Below are 22,668 nucleotides of genomic sequence, written 5' to 3'. Positions count from 1 at the left end.
TGTGGAGAGTGAGTGAGACTGACGACGCGAGTCCACTGCCCACTGGCTTTTACAAAGTCCACTGGATTTTACATGTTTCTGTATTATATGTTTCTCAGTTTCTGTATTTGAATACATATAAGTTTTGGATTTTACAAAATGATGAAATTCCAAATATATGGATTTGAATACATATAAGTTTTGGATTTTACATGTTTCTGTGTATTATATGTTTCTGTATTAAATGTAGTGGATTTTACATAAACTTAAGTGGATTTTAATGTACATCTTCAAGAAACATATAATACATAAACTTAAGTGGATTTTAATGTACGTCTTGGATTTTAATGTACATCTTCAAGAAACATATAATACATAAACTTAAGTGGATTTTACATATCATTTGATATAATGTACTAACTACTATCCTCTTATTATTTTGTGTGAATTAGATGAAGTCAAAGGCGTCAAAGGTCTCAAGGGCCTCAAGCTCAAGTTCAAACTCAATGTCAATGAGATCAAAATCAAATAGCCCTTAGGATCAAACAAACTCATCTTCGAGTATACCATCGGAAGAAAGTAGTCATATCTTTCTATTACTTTTGCCCTTGTGTTTAATAATTAATTCATTAATTGTGATGAATCTCTTATTTGAAAATTTAATTGTATGATTCTCTTATTTTAGATGGACATTGTTGGTGAATCAACTCCGCCTCAAAACACCATGGTGGCACCTCGACAAACTCCTAGTTCTCTTGGTGGATCCGGAAATCCCGCCGATGCAACTCCAAAAGAAGGTGACCAACATGACCAAGTAAGTAAAGAAGAAGCTCTTTTAGAATCATTAAAAAGTCATGAAAGGTCTACAGTTTGGGAGCATTTTGAAAGAAAAATTGAGGGTGGTAGAGTTAAGGGGTTGTGCAAGTATTGTGCTCAATCATATATGGCCGACCCTGATAAAAATCGTACAACTAATTTAAGAAACCATATAGCAAGATGTAGAAGCTACGGTCCTAATAAGGTAATATTTGCCGCAAATAGGCAAAAGATCTTAACCTTTGCCGGCACGAAAGATAAGTTGGAAGCTATAGGATTTTCTCAAGAGGAAGTAACTAAGGCATGTGCTAAGATGATAATTATAGATGAGTTGCCTTTTACTTCTGTTGAAGGAGAAGGTTTTCGCCGTTTTTGCATGTAAGCATGTCCTATGTGGAGAGTTCCTAGTCGTAAGACAATTGCTAAGGATGTACTTAGCTTATTTTATTCCGAAAAGGATAAATTGAAGAGTCAATTGAAGACATTTAGGGTGTGTCTAACAACGGACACATGGACTTCTATTCAACAAACCAATTATATGGTTCTCACTGCCCATTTTATTAATGATGATTGGATGTTACATAAAAAGATTTTGAATTTTTGTGTCATTCCAAATCATAAAGGAGAATCCATCGCTCAACTTTTGGAGGAATGTTTAGTGGAGTGCGGTATAGAGAAGGTGTTAACCATTACGGTTGACAATGCTTCCGCAAATGATTCCGGTTTAAGGGGCTTGGTGCACCGAATAAGTGGGTGGGGGATTCCTAATGCACTCTTGCATGATGGAAAATATTTGCATATGAGGTGTGTTGCTCATATTCTCAATTTGGTTGTGAATGATGGGATAAAATTGTTGAATACGGCTATACAAAGCATTCGAAATGCGGTTAGGTACGTAAGATCTTCCCCCCAAAGGTTGGAAAGCTTTAAAAGGTGTGTTGAGAAAGTGAGAATAGAGAACAAGGGGCTTGTGATTTTGGATGTCCCTACTAGGTGGAATTCCACATTTTTAATGTTGGAATCAGCTTTAAAGTTCAAGATGGCTTTTGATAGATTAAAAGTAGATGATGGTCATTACCTTCCGTACTTTGTTAAAGACAATCATGATAATATGAGGGAGGGGCCACCTTCGATGGATGATTGGAGTGAGGCGGGGATATTTGCAATCTTTTTGAGACCTTTTTATGAAGTCACTTTAAAAGTATGTTGTTCTAATACTCCAACCGTTCATACTACTTTTGGTGATTTGTTTAAGATCAAAAGTCTCTTGCATGAAAACAAAGATGATGAACTTTTGTCTATGATCTCCAAGTTGATGCAAGAAAAATATGACAAGTATTGGGGTTCACTTGAGGACATGAATCAATATCTTTTTATAGCACTTGTGCTTGATCCTCGCCACAAATTAGAGAAAGTCGTTGATCATTTTGAGATACAATTTGGTGAGGATGAAGAAAAGGTTTAAAGTGCCACAAATGGGGTGAAGGACTTGTTGATTGATCTTTACAAGATTCATGAAGATATGTCTTTGAGTACACAACAAAGTATAAGTGGTGGTGGTGGTAGTTCTCAAACGACAAGAAGAGACTCTTCATCAAGCATGACCGAAATAGAAAGAAAGTTGAAAGAAAAAAGTGACATGAGAAAAGCAAAGAGAGCCCGGGTTGTGCATAATGATGTAGACAAGTATCTTTCTGATCCTAATGAAGGAGAAGAAGAGGAGAACTTTGATGTATTGAATTGGTGGAGAGTGAATGGGGTTTCTAAGTACCTAATTTTGGCACGTGTTGCAAGAGAGATCTTAGCTATTCCCGTATCAACCATTGCTTCGGAATCCTCGTTTAGTACAAGTGGACGGATAATTGATCCATATCGTAGTTCTTTAAGTCCAAAAATGGTGGAGGCTTTGATATGTACTCAAAATTGGCTTAGGTTCATTCATGTTGCATTACATCATGAGCCAACCATTGAGGAGATGGAGTTTTGTGAAGAAGTTGAGAAAGGTAATTTTATTTATTGCATTTGATTTTGTTAGATTATTTTATAACATTTTAATTAGTATCTTTTCTTTTATTATTTGTATGTAGAAATGGCAAGTGGAAGTTCAAAAAAAGGTGATATGTTGCCCCCTAGGCCACCCAAGCGTTAGCAAGCAAATTGTCATTGAAAAAGTACGTGGATCACTCTCATTGTGGGGCACCTTCCAATGAAATTTATTTAGGTGTGGAAGACTTGAAATTTGGAATGTTTATTTTAGTCTTTTAGATGTGGAATACTTGAACTTTGATGTTTATTTTAAGTTTGGACTTTTGGAAGATTTAAACTTTGATGTTTATTTAACTTTGGACTTTGGAACACTTGATTATAATTGAACTTTGAATTGAATGTTTATTTTCATTGTCTTTGAGACTATGATTATATTAGAAATTTGGAATGCTTATTTTGAGTCTTGACGATTATGTTGAAATAGGACTTATTACAAAATGGATGCAAGTTGTTTTCATATACTTTTTTTAAGCTACTTGGAGAAAGAAAGAAAGAAAGAAAGAAGAAAAAAAAAAAAACCGAACCGGGCCGAAACCGAACCGAATACAAACCGAACCGAACCCAAACCGATAGAAAACCGAACCGAACCGAATCGAACAGTAATTTCGGTTCGGTTTCCAGTTTTCGCAAAAAACCGAACCGAACGGAACCGAACCCACCCCTATTTTTGACACAATGTTTTATAATACCGGCACCATAATTGACGTTAAACCGTTGTTCCACTTTGAAAGAGTCCTCTTAACATTTCTATTTTTATACTATGCGTATGAGAAATACCAAGGAGTTTTTTCTAAAAGTAGGACTCTACGTAGACTCTGACACCTTATTACTTTAGCACAATATTTTATAATGTATGCACAAAAATTAACGTTAAATTATGAAGTGACAGAAAGTTCATATAAAGTCTCACTTTGAGAGTGTCACTCGACTCACTCCCACTGGCAGTGGACTGACAATTTGGGTTACAAGTTAGCACTAGTAAGATAATATTCTCCAATAGTTTCGATATAATTGATGTCGCGAAACGGCGAGACTGAATCAGGGAGTTAAGTGACGATTTTTCAGCTCGAGGGAGCAAAGTCAGACTCGAAGTTAGCTTCGGGAGCGAATGAATAATTGAGAATTGAAATAACTGCTTCTGTGGCCGCCGCAGCTAACGATTTAATTATCTGAAAGCGCTTTTTGTTCTTCCAAAAGCACACAGCAAGAACAACACAAGAACACCAAACAATGCAGGTAACAAAATGGAACAAGGCCATAGGCGGTGGCATTAGCGCTAATTACACTTCAAACGCCAAAAACTACAGCAACCTATATCTACATTCTGTAAAACTGAACAACAGAGACCTACATAACGAAACAACAGACGGACGCCATTCGATTATTCATCGGCCCTCTTCGCCCTAAAATCCGAACAACAGGCGGTACCCTTATCTTCCGAACAAGATCCCTCCAGCCCACTAGTTCCCTCTTCCTGTATGTTAAAATTGTCGCGGCCGCTACGATTATCTAAAACACTTGCCATATTCGATATCCCAGGCAGAGAGACCAGACCCATGGCTGCAATGCTGTTTGCAATGACATCAACGTCCCTGGTTCCGCTATAGAGACCCCGGCTCCCAGTAACAAGCATGTTGCGATTCTCGTGTGCACTTGTTATCATAGCAGGCAATACATCCATCAGCTGTGAGCTATTCTGGGTTGAACCACTGATTAGAAGTCGTCGTAGTGTCTCTCGGGCACCCTTCTCCAGCATAGAATCAGTTTCAGGAATGTTCACAAGCTTCGAGTGCAGGGGAGATATGGCAGTTGAAATAGCAGGACCGGCGCTGACCAAGTATCCTTGACCCGACGAGCAAATATCAATAACTGGAATGTGAACAATTGGGTCGCACATCAAGGGTATGAAAGTTGGGATCTGCTGAGACGATGGCCTTGGTAGCCTAACCAGTGGGTCTGGGAGAAATGCAGGGAAATCAAGCAAGGGGGAATCAGCCAAATGAAGAGGTGGTTTTGTTGTCAACATGCTGGAGGGCATATTGGGTGGTAATAAAGACGAAAGTGGTGGAAGCAATGCTGACTCTGTCGATGAGCGGGGGAGTTCAGGAACTCCTGGTGAGTATTGCAAATCGGACGAACCTGGAGGGCACCAACAATAGTAAGGAGAGAGCAAAGGGGTAACCATGTAAGGAACTGGTGATGCAGGGTTCCGGGTTTTCCCTAGTGACTCTATGAAACCTGAAGATGATAACGAGCAACTTCTAATAGGTTCTGGACACCAGTCACTTTCGGCATGATTTGAACAAGATGAATCGATTGTGATTGGTGAAGCAACTGTTGGGTTGTCAATGGCTGAAAGATAGATGTCGCCTCGCTTCCTTAACTTCTCCCTGGTAATATTCCTTAGTGAAGACAAGGTTCTGGGCAGATCTTTGAAGGAACTCGACCGTGGACTCAGGCTACCCTGAAATGATGAATTTGCCTTCATTGATTGATTGACACCATGTCGGGAACGCAGGGATTTTGATGATGTGGATGAGAAGTGTCCGTGTTGAGCTGTATCAGATGGTTCTGTGGTGGCATACGTATCAGAAGGTGAGCCTGCAGAACTTGACGCACTGGCACCTGCTGTTGATCCCACCAGATAGGCACGTAGGTGAGTTGCAAAGCAACCGAGGCGAGATTCACTGATACCAGTTAACTCAGCTATGGAGGGCTTCCTCTTGAGCAGATCCTTCATCTGTACACAAACAAAATACATTGAATTAAAACTACTGTTGGAACCAAATGCATCAAATCAATCTTACTTGTTATATGCATACCTTCAAAAGCAATTCAATTCCCAAAAGTCGTGATGTCTCAGAGCACCAAAAGTAAAAAATCCGGTCATCTCGAATTTTAATAAGGAAAGATCGGCCAGAATTGTCTGCTGGAATCTCATTGACTTCTACAGCAGAGCATTCGGATTTATTATGTAAGGTGCACAGTCTATCTATACGACCATCATCCCCAACGAATGAAAGGCGTAAATTTGAAGTTGGCAAAACTGTAAGATTTAAATTGCCCCTGAGATAACATGAAAAGATAATGAAAGCTTAGAAATACATATATAAACAATAAACAAATAAAACACAACAACATCAACCAGAAACTACATTACACAGTCATGCTTTGAAAGTAGTTTCAAAGGAGAGGAACAAATATAAGCATATGAAGACTAAAATTGAAGGAGCACAATCACTCAATATAAATCTAATTGTGCTTTCTCAATTAACAAAATTATTTCTTTTTTACTTTGCTTTTCCATTGATAAAATCCAAAACAAATTCAAGCAATTAAATTGTTAATTTGAAGGCTTTACAGACAAAGGTATCTGTTTACCATTCTAAGAAAACAAATCACCAAGCAGGATCACAACCATTTTCCTTGAAAGTTCAAATATTAAGCCCTTCAAAATAGCTATCACAAAAGCTATTATTTAGAGATGCATCAACGTAAATTTTGTATCTTGAATCCTAACAATACTAAAACCTGATAAAAGTTGGACTCTCCAGTGACCAGCATAACTGACAGGTACACAACCAATGCAAAAAGGTGTATCTTCCTGTTTTTCACTGATAAATGCGTTATGAGATAATGTTACTTTTATCAAGCAAAAGCATTTCACACAAATGTTTCTTTTCTGTACATATATAAATAAACAGGAAGTTCAAGTAACACGCCATCACTACACCATATGACTGGAAGAAAGTAAGACATAAAGTAGTACATTGATGTCCAATTCAGTTAAAGAATAGCTCGACGTTAATAAAGAAACATATGCTTGCAGAACCAAATAAACTTCTGGAACACGGTAGAAAGAAACGACATAACTCTGAAACACAACAATCGGTCACACTCAATTTTGATCTCCATCAAGATGTCAATCATTTATAATTAAAATGCAGCAGCAAGCTATATAATATATAGGATCGTGGAACTACCTTTACTTCCTCTTAATTCAGAGATCATAATAGAATATGCCCACTTTACCTACAAGTCAAAAGACATATTTACTTGGAAGAATGAACATTGTCACTACTAATAAACTAAATAGATTCCCCTACCTACGAAAACATTATTTACTAATGATAACACTCCTCACAACATAAGATTTGTTCACAAACTCAATACTATATCAAAATTCCTTCCACCAAACTTAGGGAATTGTTTATTTTGTAACCACTAAAGTAACTAACCCGCAAATAAAAGTTAACGATACATGCCAATGACGTTAATTATAATAAAAGGAAAGAAGAACTGCAAACTATATCAGAATAGCCATAAATTGATTTATTGACAAAAGACTGATAAGTAAAAGATACGTTGAAATAAATGCAGACCAAAATATTCAATGAAAAATATAAGCTTCATCTGAAATCATTCTGCTTATGTATTGTAAACAAATGTCATTTTCTTCACATAAATTGATTTAACAAGTACATCATAAAAACTAACCTCCAAAATGTCTCTCCATGTCTGACTGCAAAAACCATGATGCAGTACAAAGTGACATCAAGATGTAGTGCTTTTCACAGCAAATAGAAATCCACAAGTCAAACATAGTTAATATGATGGTATTTCCCAAGGCTATCACAAAATGCTACTACCCTCAAAATCCACAATCAGGGATTCATGATTCCAAAAATTGTTACACTAAATTATATGGTAATTTTGGTGACCAAAAATACCTACCATCTTGAAATGATAAACGACACATTAAGCTTTCGTAGATTATGATGTTTTCTTAATAAGAAGCCAAAACCATAAAGACATTTGACCTAAGAATGTCTTCCCCACATTCAAAGTTGTAATTGAACATTCAGTCTATTAAGAGTGAAACCCCATTGTGCATTGTTCTAGCCAGGTGAGATCACTTTCCGATTCCCATTTGACGAACCATAACAAAATCCATGTTTTAAGTAACCAAAGTAAGTCCCAACCGATATGAGAGCGAGCTTTCCAATCAATTTCACACATAAAAATATAACTCACAAACATACACAGCAGAGAGTTTCTGCTGAGTTGTATAATAATCCAAAACAATAATTCAAAACTATCTTGAGTGAACTTTTCTAAAACATTCTCTAAAGATGACCCATAAATATAAATGCATACAAAGAATCACACAAAGACTTTACTTTCTGAAGTTCGTAATCAACATGAAAGATGCAGTCCAGTCTCCCAATAAAAATCAAACACGCACAATCACACAACTAATCCTTTTCTACATGAGGACCTGGAAATTAATATCGGACAAATTTGAACTTACGAGAGTAAATTAAATGTTTGATTGACTGCAAAACATCAGACAGGACTAACATCAGGACATTACTAACAACAGTTAAATCGAAAGCCAAAGATTTCCAGCAAAGCTATCTAAATGCAAAGGCAATCAGTTGTTCTAAGTGATTGACTTTGTACGGTTCTTGTTCAAACTATTTAAACGAGCAAAAATAATGAAAAACATCAATTACAAACAACATTTCAAACAAACAAACACACAGGCCAAAACACACCAAACCAGAGCACCAATGGATATCGATAGTCAGATGTTTACCTAGCAGCAGTGGGACACAAGAGAGTCCCTTGCTTGTTGATCTTCCCCACACGAATAGATACGAGAGGTATACAGAAGCACCTCGCAAGCATTCCAACTTCCGCCGGCTCGAAATGCTATTCATCAAACACAAAGTGTGAGATCATCAATTTGCAAAACCCGAAATCAATATAAACTTAAAGCCAAAAATTATGCCCACATTTCGACAGATTTCAACAACCTTCCATCCAATTCACAAAGTATTTTGCAATTACTCCCACCAAAAACCATTGAATGGCAAATAGAGCTTCAATTCAATCAAGTTGGGTCATTTCTATCATACCTGGCTCAATTGAGCTAACAATCGATCCTCTGCGATGTCGTTCGACGCATTCATCTTCAACAACGGCTTCAACCTCTCGTCGACGCGACACGCGCCCATAACCTGCATATCAAGCGCTTGTAGCCACTGCAAAACGCGGTCCTCTCGATTGCTCTGCTGCAGCAACAGATCTCCATCTCCTTCGTCAACAAGTATCCCCGTCAACCGCTCCTCGAGCCCGGCCTCACTCCTCGCCGCCGATCCAGCGCCGTTGCTCTCCACACCGTTCGAAGACGACAAGTCCTCCATTTCCCCACCGTTCGATTGATCAGAAATGCGATCGCCGCCGTTGATCTCGTTGTTCGTGTCTATATCTCGGTCTCCATGGTTAGTCATCACGAATAATAGGGGAAATTTCCTTGAAATCTCAAATCGTCTTGACAGATTCGAAACCCTAATTGAATTCAATTCTTTTTGTTAAATTAAACTTGATTTTTTCAAATTATGGTTTCCAAATCTGAATCGGAAGCCCCGGAGAAGGTTGAGATTGAATCGGAAGAGAGATTGTTTTGCCGATTGCGTGGGTGAGGGGAGAAAGAAAGAGAGAGAGAGAGAGGAGATAAGGCGGTTTTTTAAGAGAGAGAAACGGTTTTTTCAGAGGGAGAAGAAAATAATAATTGGTCTCTGCTACAAAAACGGAAGGACGCAAATGGCAATGGGGTCGGTTTATGTAAATACAGCTGGGCAGGGACTGGATTATAATACGAGGCGGACTTGAAAGCCGCCTATCCAATTCGGTTGTGTTCGGTCTTGAGATCCGGGCGTGATCGCATAGGCACCACGTCAGCTTATCAGACTCTGTGGGACCCGCGTGTCTGGTGGAGCCAGCTGCTTTGGGGGTGGGGAGAGGCGCCACGTCAGACGCTGAGCGGATCACGGTCATTTGATTCAGCAACAGGAAAGCGAGCGAGCTGCGGCGGCGTCGGATAAGAGGGTGGCTGCTAGCGTGCGCGTTGGATGGGGACGGGTTGAGGAACAACAGAACGAGATTAATTTATGGACTTGGTTTTTTTCTCAGAGAGGAGATTGGAAATTGAGACAGGTTTCTTCTCATTCCTTTCTTTCCAAATTAGGGGAATATTAACGAGATTAAATTTATAAATAAAATTTTGTAAATTAAATAAAATGAAGTTGATGATTGAATTATTATTTAAATGTTGATGAACGTGTTCATTTTTACTAGTGACACGTCATTCAGTTTGTAAATTTTATGTACAAATTAAGTGTCTCTAGCATTATCCTTCAATTTATATCTAACTGAGGCTTACTATTCATTTAGCTGTGTTGTCAATTAGCTTTTAGCCTAATAATTTTTTTTTTCTCACATTGAGTGTTTGTCTATACTCTATGGTATGAACCTTTTATGAATAATATTATTCACACACATGTTTTTATTTCTGATGCACTTTTTTCACTTTTCAGTAATCGGATTGAATAAATTGAAAAAAAATCAATTAATAAAAATTAACAAGAATGTATGAAAGATGAAAAGGATGTGTGAAATTTACAAATTTTATCTACACATTTAGTTTCTTTAACGTTATCTTTAAAAAATTATCTTTATGCTGGGTCCCATGATACTTCGAGTTTTGATTGGGTGCATTTTTGTGCCCACATTGAAAGTGAGTTTCACCGCTGCATTGATTGTGCCCACATGTCTATTGTTTAATTTACCCACGTTTAGAGCAAAAATAATAATTTATGTATTGCCTAAATCTTAAAATTTAAATTCATTGACAATCAATATAACATTGTGAGCAAACCTATTCCCTTTTGCTTTTCTTAACAATCCAATGGAAGTTTGATGAGGAAAATAACGAATCCGGATTCTCATCGAATCTTCTTTACGAGGATTACGTAGATCTATGAGTCGTATCCGTTCATCGTATATCGTGTGATCAAAAATTATTTTAAATATTTTTATTTAAAATTAAACACAAATAGCACTTAATAAAAATTGATCGCATAAACAAACATAATTCACGAATCCTTAAGATCCTCACCAAAAGCATCTAGAGGATCCTGTTGGGAAAATAACACCAAACAGGGCATAAACCATAAGATCAGCATAACATCTTTAATCATAAGAAACACAACTTTTACTTTTCTTTTTGTCACTTCACTCACAGTCAAGAGGTTAAACAAACAGTTTTAGAATCGCCACCCGAGTCCATTTCGGACAAGGACTATCTACCTTCCCACTTCCAATGTCTTCCTGTGTCTTTTGTTTTGTGTGATAACGGTTAAGTCCCGTCAACATTTTATATTGTTTTTTTATAGAGATTATAAGACAAAAATGAATAGTAATATAAAATGTTGACGTGACTTGACCGTGATCACACAAACAGGAGGCCACCGGAAGTGAAAGGGCAGACAATCCTTGTCCGTTCATTTCAGCAGTACTCTTTAACATCCACAGATAACAAAATAGCCCAACTGTTAAAAATTCCGTCAATGCGCTTCAAGTCTTATAAACGATGAGATATAAGCTTAAACTGATTTCGATTCTAAAGTTACGGGTGAGAAAAGCTAAAATCGTCAAGGAGCTACAACTATGGTCGCGTCACAGCTACACTAAAGCTCTTTCTGTTCCAACCAGGTTCTCCACCAACGACGATATGATGTAGTTTCCAATCACTTGCTCTTTTTTGGTTCTCTCTGATATTCATTTATTAGCGCTTCGACATCTTTCCAGAAGAGGCCCTCCACCAAAACTCCATCCTTGGTGAACCTGAAATGTTCCCAAATGTTAAGAAAATATTGATTTTGCATCCATGTTTGTTCATCTCTATATGTGCGGGTATGATCTTCAGAAGTGCGTGTTCTTGGTCTGTGTGTGTGTGTGTGAGAGAGAGAGAGAGAGAGAGAGAGAGAGACCACTGAGTAACGCTATTGGTGAACTGTACTGGTTGATTAGCAGAAATAGATTTGGGGTCTGAACTTGCTATAACAAGTGTGTACATACCAGAGAATCTTGGCAATTTGGAAGAGACCACCAATCCAGTGCTTATGAAGGAATCCTGCGTGAATAAACCGCAACTGAATAAAGCTTACAAACTTTCACCGAGTCCAAAATTTAGAAACACACTAGATATATTTATTAACTGACCATTCTGACTTAAATTGTAGGAACAATCATACTTTATATACAACATTAGACGTTATTGTAGCTTATGTGGTCCAACATAGAAGTTGTTCATGAACAAGTACAAAAAGAAAACAGTACCGTTAATTGCTTATGCATTAGGATTGAGTTCAAAATGGTAAATATTAACAAGAAAAAGGAACCATAAGATCATATAAATCAATCGAAAGAGTAATTCTGTTTTACTATAGATTACATCAAAACGAACAAAAAATGTATCAAATTCTGAAATGGAATTTTAGAATTCTTGCTCCTAGTAACAGGGGTAAGCAGTTGCGTCAACCATTGAAGAAAACACAAAAGTTCCCTATCATCAAACAACCATCGGTCTTGCACACATACCACGCATGTACAGTTACCTAACCATGGATAGTAACCCTCAAAAGGCAGCTCGGCGAAAAACACTCAACAAAGAGCGAAAAGAAGGAACAAGAAACTCTCAAGACACATTTGAGTAGAGACTGCTTTATATTCCACCCTACGGTGATGGCAGCAAAGACCCGAGCATAATGTCCGAGACATGTCCCAGTTACATAATGCATATACAACTAACAAGAGGGAAGGAAGAAGATACACCATATTACAGATGAAGAACAATAAATAAATTATCATCTACATGTATTCGGGTCCTTTAGACTTGCTAATAGGTAACTGAGCTTGCTATAGGTTATAAAGCTAAAATTTTGAAAATAGGATCCGCGCGTTAATAAGTCACTACTCAACATCCCGTTAACAATACAAGCAAACACCCTAATCTAAATTGCAGGTGATAGAGCAACTATTCCAGTGGCAAAAGGTAAAGCTTTGAAAATAAAGCCTTCAATGGGCCGTCGACAAGGATTGCGCCCACATTGAAGGCAACTCCAAAATGGTTATGCACAGCGTCACAGGTTCCACCCACATGCCCTGGAACCTCAGGAAGCTGAGTATGGATGGATGCAATAGTAGATATAACCAAGGAAGCTAGACATTAGGAACCTAATGATAGTGTGCCCCATTACATAGTCTCGTATTGAAGTTTATCAAATCACACTTTTATCTGCATTCGGACCTTCGGTTATCAGCATATGGTCGAAGAAAGCAACGACGCTCATATAGCCCGGAAATTCCATAACCTAGAAGTAAAATATCAACATACAATCAAGCAATGTAGCTACACTTCCAATCCAAAAGAGAAAACATACCGCGGGAGGATACGTAAAGAGGATGGCATTCTTCTCCTTGGTGAATATGATGAGCTGCAACACCGCATTGAAGACTATATACGTGCAAGAGTCAAAGATCAAACACATTTCAAGCTAGCATCAACACAAGTCGCATCAACCAAACAGAAACTCAAAGCAATTGAACAAATAAAAACACATATAACAAGATAAATTAGGATATAAGACGATGCAGAGGATGAGAAAATCTCGGTTTTCCGGGAACTTCTTCTTGTAAAACTGAGCGAAGAGAGCGATTGCGATGATGATGGTGCCCAGAAACAGCCTCACATTGCTCAGCCGCACGTCCTCCACATATCCGCGGCCCGTCACGATCTGCTCGAATTGCAGAGAGAAAATTCAATAAAAAAATAACCAAAAATTGAAAAAAAAAATAAATGGGAAAGGGAAAACGGATCAAGAGGGAAGAGCGAGAGACCAACCTCGGTGACGGACTCGTCGAGGGTGTGTTTGATGGAGTGGGGGTCGAGGAGATTGGCCTTCTTAGGGTTTTTGTTGGCCGAGTCTGATTTCTTTTCCTGCATATTTATGGGGTCGGAGGACTGAATTTGACGGGTTTTTTCCGGCACAGTTTTAGTGGGATTATAATAACTGGATTCGGTGGGTACATTTAGTGAAAATTCCCACACACTATTTGCACCCACTTTCTTTTTTACTAAGATTTCCCGCTTGTTGGAGGTTAATTTGACTCACGTAGATGCGAAAACGATTCAAAATTTTCATTTTAATTAATGAGGAAAAAATTGAGCACGAGCCTACTTCGTTTTTGAAAAACAAACTACCATTAGACCACAAGTCATTTTCGAACGAGGAAAATGATCCAATAACTTCAAAAGAATTGAACGAAGAGATGTATGAGGTGAAAATCTCATGTACGATTTTGTAGAGTGGCAGTAAGGGTGACTTATCTATCAACTTTTCCACTATCACTCCCAAAAAACCAAACTCTGCCTTACGTAAAGATGCCAAAGTACGCTCAACCTCTAAATTTGAAATCACTACTTATATACTTGGTATTGGCCATAATTTACAAGAACATTATGTAGTCTTAGTAAGAGGGGGAAGGGTTAAGGATTTACCGTGAAAGCCCAATGCACACAATTCTCTATTGCCACATTGTTAGTGGAAGAGAGGGGCATCTAAAATCTAATGATACCACTAAAATCAAACTTAGGGTCTCCTTTTTAATACACAACGATTCATATGGTGGATTAAGTAAAATATGGGTACACCAATCAGATTATCCCAAATTGATCCCCCTAAAAATCCCTTGTATTCAAGGTTATCAGTTGGCCAACAATGGCAATACATTTCCAAACAATAAATATTTGATCCTGCAGTTTCTTGATAATATTATTAGACGAAATAATCGGAATCGGGGTTGAAAGGAGTAACAGAAAAGGAGGGAGGATGAAAGGTTCACGGCTACGGAGGTTTTGATTTTACTTTGCTGGTGAGCAAGAATCGAGCGCCATTGACAAGTTCCTCCTTAATCATGAACAGAACAGCAGCTGCGAGTACACTTTGTACTATTTTCGTTCCCATCCCTTTGTAGAACCCGTAAAGTCCTTCATACCGAATCATCTTTAAAATAGCATCTGATGTGCCTGAAAGTAAACAAAATAATATGCAACACCGTAATTCATGAACACGAAACTTTTATCTGAAAATATACAGAATTGAAGTTTTGAGGTATTAGTTTCTCAATGTAAAGCATGATTTATGCGGTATAAGAAGCTTGGAAGTTCAAACCTTTATAGTGTTGCCTTTTGTCTCCGTTTGTAACCTGTTTTGCTTGAAGCCTCGACTGCAACAGCATGAGACTCGGTAAGAAACTGAAAGGTTAACGCAACCAAATCCAAGGTAATAATAAAACTACATTGTCTCTTCCTGGATGTAGCATGATAGCCGTGTTTTTTCAATTGAAAGGAGCTTAAAAAGTGGAAGACATTTCAGTCGGTCGCAATCCATTCACATTATAACTCAAAGTGTGTATTACTTCGCATAAACAAAGATGTATATGCTAAGTCCTTTACCTTTACGACTAGAAGAGGATATGTCACAACTGTAGCCCCTAGTTTCGCCAAAGCACCAAGAAAAAATATCTAGCAGAATTAGGCAATCTATTAGCTCAGAGGAAAATCAAAAGAGTGAGTAACATAGGTTAGTATTGTAAGTCCTCGGGTTAAAGGTTATCATACTGAAAAGGTTACAATCTAAATGAAACCTAACCTCTAAAGCAGTAACCCCGCTGTTACCCTTCTTATTCAAGGCACGCCTTTGTTTCAGCTTCTTCAACATAGTTTCATACAGCATAAATTGCATGGAAGGATTACTCACCTGTGATCAAAATCAAGAACAATTAATCATACTGCCTTAGCCTGTATAAGAATCACTTCTCACATACCATGATCAATGTCGGGAATACACCTCTCCAGAAGCCAAAAACTCCACCTTCATCATAAATTTCCTGAATCTGTATGTTTCCATATATTGTTATGATAGGAAAATTTTTTGCTGGCACTGAAGCCAAACTTGTGTGAATCAGAAAACAAAATTCTGGAAATCAATAGAAACACTACTGTCCCCCCATGCGTGCACAGGTAGGGGACAAAGAATTAAGAATTAAAAAATAACATAATACTAACTGCATGAGTAGTCCCAAAGGGAGGAAGCTCAGCTGCAGCAAGGATTGCTTCATCTGGAGCAGTTAACAGCTCCTGACCGGGCTGGCACTTCTTTGAGGATTTTTTATAAGTCTAACAGTGCAAAACAAGAACAAACAATAAATTAATAACATCAAACTTGTATACTTTGAGTGAGGGATGCATAAGCTCAGTTTGTTAAATTAGCTACACAGAAGGATAAGATAATTTGGTGAAATTGGTAACTAACATCATAGGCATTTCAAAATTCTGAAATAAGTTCTAAATCCTGGAATGCAGTGCTTTTCAAAGGTCACTTCATCACTTCTAGCACAAGCATAGATATGGGAAAACAAAGCTACCCAAATAAGACATGCAAATATGAACTATCGTGTCACTTGATTTGGAAATTCAATGAGATTTGAGGCTAAGTCAATTAGCTCTTCATTTTTACCTGCATTCGCGTAACAACTACCCATAAAGGATTTGTGAACAGCACATTCACGCACCTGCAAGAATAAAATTGTGATGAGATTTTCAGCAATAAATCCATGAAAATAAAAAACTCAAATAAAAAAAATTAAATACTGTAAAAGCTACCAAATCTTTACTGTTCTCTTGATTTTCTTCTTCTTAAAAGCTTTCAGAAAGAGCGAATGCAATTTTTTGAGGAAACGATGCTTTTATAGCTTCGAAAATATTAGGAAACAAACAATGTCTTAAGGCCCATCATCATATAAATAAAGAAATACCCAGATAATGCAGCAACCAAAAGTGAAGAGAGCATTCCAACAGATCCATCACCAACCCCCATCTTCTTCCGTTCAAGTGCAGCAGTTTCAGCCTTGTTCCTGAATATTTGATAGAAATAATAGTAAACACCCTGTACCAATAAAATCGCAAGTAGATAAGAAACCAGACAACCAAATAAAAAATTAATGATGCAGATTTATACAACACAAGGTTTAGTGGTAACGTCCTTTGTAAAAAAAGGCTGTAAGCTGCTCTATATCATGTCAAAGTTCAAACTAAGGAATTTCTGACTCAAAAAGCACTACAGAAAGAGCATTAAAATTTATGTAGCTAGTGTTGGGTAAGAACATTGCAATTTAACGCTGGCAGTCATTTGTTATTCAGACGACAGCATAAGCATAATAAAAAAAAGATACGCTCAGGGTTGTCTCCTTTTATGTTATATTAGCAGATCAACACAAATTGTTACCATTACTAACTCGCAGAAAGCATTTACTGCTAATATTGACCTCTTAAACGTTATGAACTATACACATGATTTATCAACTAGACTCAACTTATAAATGCTAATGAATGAAGGATAACTGAGCCAATACGCATAATATGTTTTGCTTAGGTGTAGTGATGGTCGGGGCAAAAAAGCCAGCCATGGCTCCATCGGTTTGGGCGGCTTCATGCACGCAACCTAGCAATGGAGGCCATATAATTTTGGGATGACACAATTGCATTCACTAGTACTAATCAAGAGAGTAACTTAAATCAATGATATCTGCCATTTCATCCTACAGGATTTTGGCCAATCGAAAACCCAAGTTACACCGTTGCTCAGATAGTATAAGAGACATCTGTAAATAGGGCCAAACTCCTCTACAGTTTCTCATTAATTCAGTTTCTGCTCCGTTAAAAACTGTTCCAATTTTTCTGCTCTTTCCCATCAATTCTTCGGCTAACAAACAATGAATGTCAACTTTACGCAATACTTTCCTACAAGCACGTATAATTTCACTCACTCCATCCTAGATTCTAATCATTGTAACAATAAGAACGAAAATACTATTCGAAGAAGTAAAACAATCCAGCAAAGAGCTAAAGCTTTGCTCACCTGAGATGCTGCCGTCCCCACCAATGATGGCGTCAAACCGCCGTACAACCGTTCCCATCCTTCATTTTTAATAACCTGCACATCAAATTCACACACTGGCAGAATAATCAGATAAAATGAAACATACAGAGAAGTGTGTCCTTTCTTAGATTTTTCCCGTCCATTTTCTCAGCAACCAAACAAGGTAAAAGTTTCGGAATACTCAAAAACGAAGCTGAAATTTGATAAGAGGGATGACCTGACATATTTGCTCAACAGTTCCGAGCTTCTTCTTCTCCTTCTTCAGACCACGGTCTGTTTGTTGGCGTGTATTCACCTGCAGCAGATCAGGACCCAAAATTCAAACAAAAAACAAGGACTATCAAAAGCTAAAGAAAAACAATTACGAAACGAGAAAATTTGTACAGTCTGGAGAGGATATGTGATGAGCTGGGCGATGATCCCGCCGCCAGCTCCGGCGAGGCCATTGATCAAAGCGTCGGACATATTTTCTGGAGAAAATGTTTGTGAAGGTTTCTTATTTTCTCGGGAAACTGTAGCGAGCCATCGAGGGTTATTTTTTTGGAGAGAGGTTGAGGGCGAAGACTATCTCTGACTTTGGCCTTGTCGAGGTGATGGCACTCGCTATCAGGACCCGCCTCATCGGTTGGTTGTTTCGTTCAAGAAAGCACATGACGTGTTTAAAAATAAAAAATAAAAAAAAAAGCACATGACGTTTGGTTTGGTAGGTGCTTTTGTTTTTTAGTGCAAATCCTTTCAATAAAATTTTCTTTATTTTCTATTGACATTTTAACTAAAATGATTTCTAAAATTGATATAATTCTGTATTATAATAAAATCGATATAACTGATTCATGATTTTGTCTATCGTTAATCATTTTGATCTTTTCGTTAAAAATTTTTGTTAAATAAAGATCAAAATGATAAAAATACCATCAATTCAATAACTATGAGCTAAAATGATTTGACAAAATTGAATGGATTTTTATCATTTTATCCTTATTGAAAAAGTCTTTTCTAGTTTAATAGTATAATTATTGTTCAAAACATTTTAATAAAATAATACTTAAAATTTTTTAAATTGAAATGGAAGACGAGAAAAAGAAATTGGGCTTGAAGAGTTGGGATTGGGTTGTCGCGAATTTGAAAATGGGCATGAGGGTGAAATTTTGGGAATGCGGCTTGAGGTTTAGCTGTGGAATTTGGAAGGGGGTTGCGTTGGGAGTTTGGAGAGAGTGGAGGAAGGAGAATTACAATCGGCTAGAGATCTAAGAAGTGATCGAATTCTAGAATTCTAACCGAAATAAAAATCACAAAAGGAGGCATGGTGGTGAGGTTAAGCTCGGTTAGGCTTATCAGCATTATAATATTATTCTTTTGAAAAATTAAAACAGAATTTAGATATATATTAGAGGTTATTTTAAGAATAATAGTGGTTGAAAAAGTAGCATTCAATTTTTTAACTTTTATGACGGGTGGGATTATAATGTAGATGGGGAAATAAGACATTAGGGTAAGTCTGCCGACGCTCTTGTTTTTTTTTTAATATTTTGTTTTTGACCATTTTACCCTTGTTTTTGTTTTTTTAACCATTTTAGCCTTCTTTTTTTTGTTTGTTAAATGTTATTTATTAGGACTGTGACTCCCCAATAAAAAAAATGTGGGAGGTCTTGTGTTCGAGACTCCGACATGGTGAGTTTGCTTAATTGTGTGTGAAATTCCCCATAGCCTTTCCAAGCTCAGAAGGGGTTGATAACAGTAACTTGCCACCAGTTGTCCCCTCTTTTTGAAAAAATATAAAATAAAAATTAGTGAAACATTTATTAATGTAAAAAATGCTCCTATCTTCTTACAACTTTTAAAAATAACAATTTAATTAAAATTTTGAAAAGAAACAACTGTCACATCTCGGGGCGGATCACTTCCCGGGCCCGCTCCACCACCGTAGCACAATATTGTCCGCTTTGGGCTTATCAAAGCCTCACGGTTTTGTTTTTGGGAACTCACGAGCAACTTCCCAGTGGGTCACCCATCATGGGATTGCTCTAGCCCCCTTCTCACTTAACTTCGGAGTTCCGACGGTGCTCGAAGCCAGTGAGCTCCCAAAATGCCTCGTACTAGGTAGGGATGGGAATATACATATAAGGATCACTCCCTTAGACGATGTGGGATCTTACAACAACCGCATCCCATAATGGCCTTTTTAATGAATTTATTATGAAAATTATTATTAAAAAAAAAGTTAGTAAAAAAAATAAAGGATAAAGTATTTAAAAAATAAAATATAGAAGGGACAATTGCCACTCTCGTAAGATAAGTTATATACTTGAGAGTCGTTTAATAACCATCTCATTTTCAAGTTTTAGTTTTAAAAAATGAAATTGTATGAGAAGCGCTAAAGAAATAGTTTATATCATCCACACAAATAATTTATAAATGACATGATTATTAGTGCATACAAATAAACAACTGCCAAATGGCGTACAAACAAGATGCCAAATCCAGCAGCCAAAAGCTTAAGCAACATGTTGGACCAAAATACTTGTTATTGTTGCTACAAAACGTCATATGCTCATGTTTTTCATTGTCACTGAATTACATACTGATAAGAACCAAGTGTTAAGTTTTATGAATCTTTAAAGGTAACATTGTAAGTTGTTGCCATATTCATTAAGGGTCTGTTTGGTAGATTGAATGAGATTGAGCCTTAAGGATGAGATTTTGGGTTACATAACTCATGTGTATGATTGAATTACATAACCTATCGCATTTTTCCTTATTTCGAATTTGTAGCCAATCCAGCCGGTGATACAATTTTTCTCACCAAACATTGGCTGGATTACAAGTCCAATTTAATTGAAAATAACTCATCACATTCTGTCCACCAAATGAGGCCTAAGATAATTCATCACTAGCACCATTGTAAGCTAATTAACCGCGTGTACTAGATGAGCGCATGAGGCCCAGGGCCCATTACCTTTCCAGTTCATTGGTATCTCCGTCCTTAATTAATGAATTATGAGGGCACGGTCAAACAATTATTAATTGGCACTGAATGGCATGCTAAATTTGTCGTCTTATTCGTCAATTTCTTTTTTAATAAGGTTTAAAAATGACGAGGGACATGTTTAGCAATGCTCGCACTAACACGTATTCGCATATCTTGACCGTTCGTATGTGATCTAATGACGGAAACCGATAATTATTTTTTTTAAGAATCTTATTTAAAAGAAAATACTTGGAAAAAAGTTGTAATTGTCATTTTAAGAATGTTTTAAAGACCGTCAAATCTTATCTCACCTACAAAACACCTATTTATCTTAGCCGAACAGGGTGAGAATTGTCAAACGTTGTGTCGGGAAACGAAAAGTACAGTACCCAGTCGCCATCTCTTTCTGGTAAGTCAATTGAAATCTGAATATCATGTTTCGTTTTAGGAGTGTGTATTCGATTAGGCATTTAAATTATTGTAAAAGATTTTGCAAGTAGATACGTATTCAATCAAGATCTTAAATGAATTCATAGAAGTTCATGGGTATTCAATCAAGATTTTCAAAGAGTTTATAAAACTTCATAAAAATATGAATGATTGACACTGATTAGTCTGATTATATACTGCGATGTAAGCCTTGCATAGAAAAGGCCTCCGTCAATTTTTTTGTAACTTAATTTGATTTTATTTATATGTTGCTTTGTGTCTCTAATTCTTGCGATTTTTCTTTTTCATGTTGGATTTGTATCTCTTATACTCTCACATTCACATAGCAGTAGAATTTGTGACTGGTAGAACATGATGTCAATCTTCATAAGTTAATTTATTGTGTATTTATATATTTTTTTATTTTTATTTTTATTTTTTTTGGCGTGTAGTACATAATACATTCTAATAATTTTATTTATTTATTTGCAAACAAGGGTCTAATTTTTTATTTTTTGCTTGGTTTTTCTCTGTCATTTTTGTTCTATGCCTTGTATTAGGTCTTTAATTTTTCTATACAGCTTGACCATGGCAAGGACGATAAACAATGATATAGATAACTACAACAGAGCACTGAAGAAGAAAAGGATGACATACAAGGACGATGGACAAGAAAAAAACTCATACTTGGACCAAAAAGTCGTCCTGAGTGTTGACATCTACCATGCCGAAGGCCTCGACGGCCCTAATTATGGTACAATATGTTGTACTAATAGGGTCTATCAACTTGTATTATGGGTTGAACCAGGCAAAGAGTACGAGTCGAAGTTTGTCTATGGGTCGCCAAACCTTAAATGGAATCGACAAGTAAATTTCCAACTCAGCGCTAGTCTTTTGGAATGGGGATCTCTACACGTGGAGATCTTGAGGAAAGACAACTCCGAGCCAGGGACCTCCAACGGGATATCCGGTGTGAGCAGGACTAGAATCCCATTGCCGAAGATCAACCAGAAAAAGGAAGGCAAGTTTGGACTGACAAAAAGCGAAGGGCATGTATTGAAAGCCGAAGGACACATTTTTTTGTCGATGAAACTTGGTCAATATATAAGCTTAGATGACTAACCTAGTTAGTTAGATGGTTCATCATGAAATTTGATGAAGGTGACTTCCTTATCTAGATGTACTCGTACAATTTATTTTACTCTAATTCCAGTTTTGGACTTCTCGATACCAAAAAAAAAAAAAAAAACCAAAATTATATGCATATGATGCTTAATTACTTTGAAAAAGCAAATTAAATCTAGAATTTTCAATCTCCTATTCTATCTAAAGATCTAAAAACATAATAAAGACGACAAAGGGCATGCAAAATAATTGCGATTATGCATGCACCCAAATAATTTGACATGTAATGATTATAGATGATCTTTATCTAAATTATATTGTTATAGTAATAGCTTAATATTTTTTTCCAAAGAAGTTTGGATACGAAAATTCAATGTAATTACGTACCATTTATACTTGAAATTTTATGGAAATGTTTAGGTAAAATTAATATTTGGGCAGCATATATGGAGAATG

General features: G+C 36.9%; 3 protein-coding genes across 3 annotated transcripts; all 3 read right to left on the bottom strand.

Annotated features, from left to right (window-relative positions):
- Positions 1–3,957: 3,957 nt before the first annotated feature.
- Positions 3,958–9,438, bottom strand: LOC137719659 (uncharacterized). Its single transcript, XM_068458695.1, has 4 exons — positions 8,763–9,438; positions 8,441–8,556; positions 5,664–5,907; positions 3,958–5,581 (listed from the first exon to the last, which is right to left on the bottom strand). Exons 1-4 carry the CDS (start codon positions 9,135–9,137, stop codon positions 4,223–4,225), a joined length of 2,094 nt encoding a protein of 697 aa, XP_068314796.1. The 5' UTR covers positions 9,138–9,438; the 3' UTR covers positions 3,958–4,222.
- Positions 9,439–11,297: 1,859 nt separating this feature from the next.
- On the bottom strand, positions 11,298–13,729 carry LOC137720107 (signal peptidase complex subunit 2-like). Its single transcript, XM_068459120.1, has 5 exons — positions 13,592–13,729; positions 13,333–13,484; positions 13,131–13,212; positions 11,679–11,821; positions 11,298–11,532 (listed from the first exon to the last, which is right to left on the bottom strand). Exons 1-5 carry the CDS (start codon positions 13,691–13,693, stop codon positions 11,436–11,438), a joined length of 576 nt encoding a protein of 191 aa, XP_068315221.1. The 5' UTR covers positions 13,694–13,729; the 3' UTR covers positions 11,298–11,435.
- Positions 13,730–14,367: 638 nt separating this feature from the next.
- On the bottom strand, positions 14,368–18,289 carry LOC137720106 (peroxisomal nicotinamide adenine dinucleotide carrier-like). Its single transcript, XM_068459119.1, has 11 exons — positions 18,075–18,289; positions 17,908–17,985; positions 17,670–17,744; positions 16,567–16,697; positions 16,269–16,323; positions 15,818–15,928; positions 15,577–15,645; positions 15,402–15,509; positions 15,206–15,274; positions 14,922–14,976; positions 14,368–14,776 (listed from the first exon to the last, which is right to left on the bottom strand). The coding sequence occupies exons 1-11, from the start codon at positions 18,153–18,155 to the stop codon at positions 14,595–14,597; spliced, it is 1,014 nt and encodes a 337-aa protein (XP_068315220.1). The 5' UTR covers positions 18,156–18,289; the 3' UTR covers positions 14,368–14,594.
- Positions 18,290–22,668: the final 4,379 nt, after the last annotated feature.

This window comes from Pyrus communis, chromosome 16 (assembly GCF_963583255.1).
Source record: "Pyrus communis chromosome 16, drPyrComm1.1, whole genome shotgun sequence".
Classification (NCBI taxonomy): Eukaryota; Viridiplantae; Streptophyta; class Magnoliopsida; order Rosales; family Rosaceae; genus Pyrus; species Pyrus communis.
Note: the sequence above shows the minus strand (reverse complement) of the source record. Positions and strands in the feature narration are given on the sequence as shown.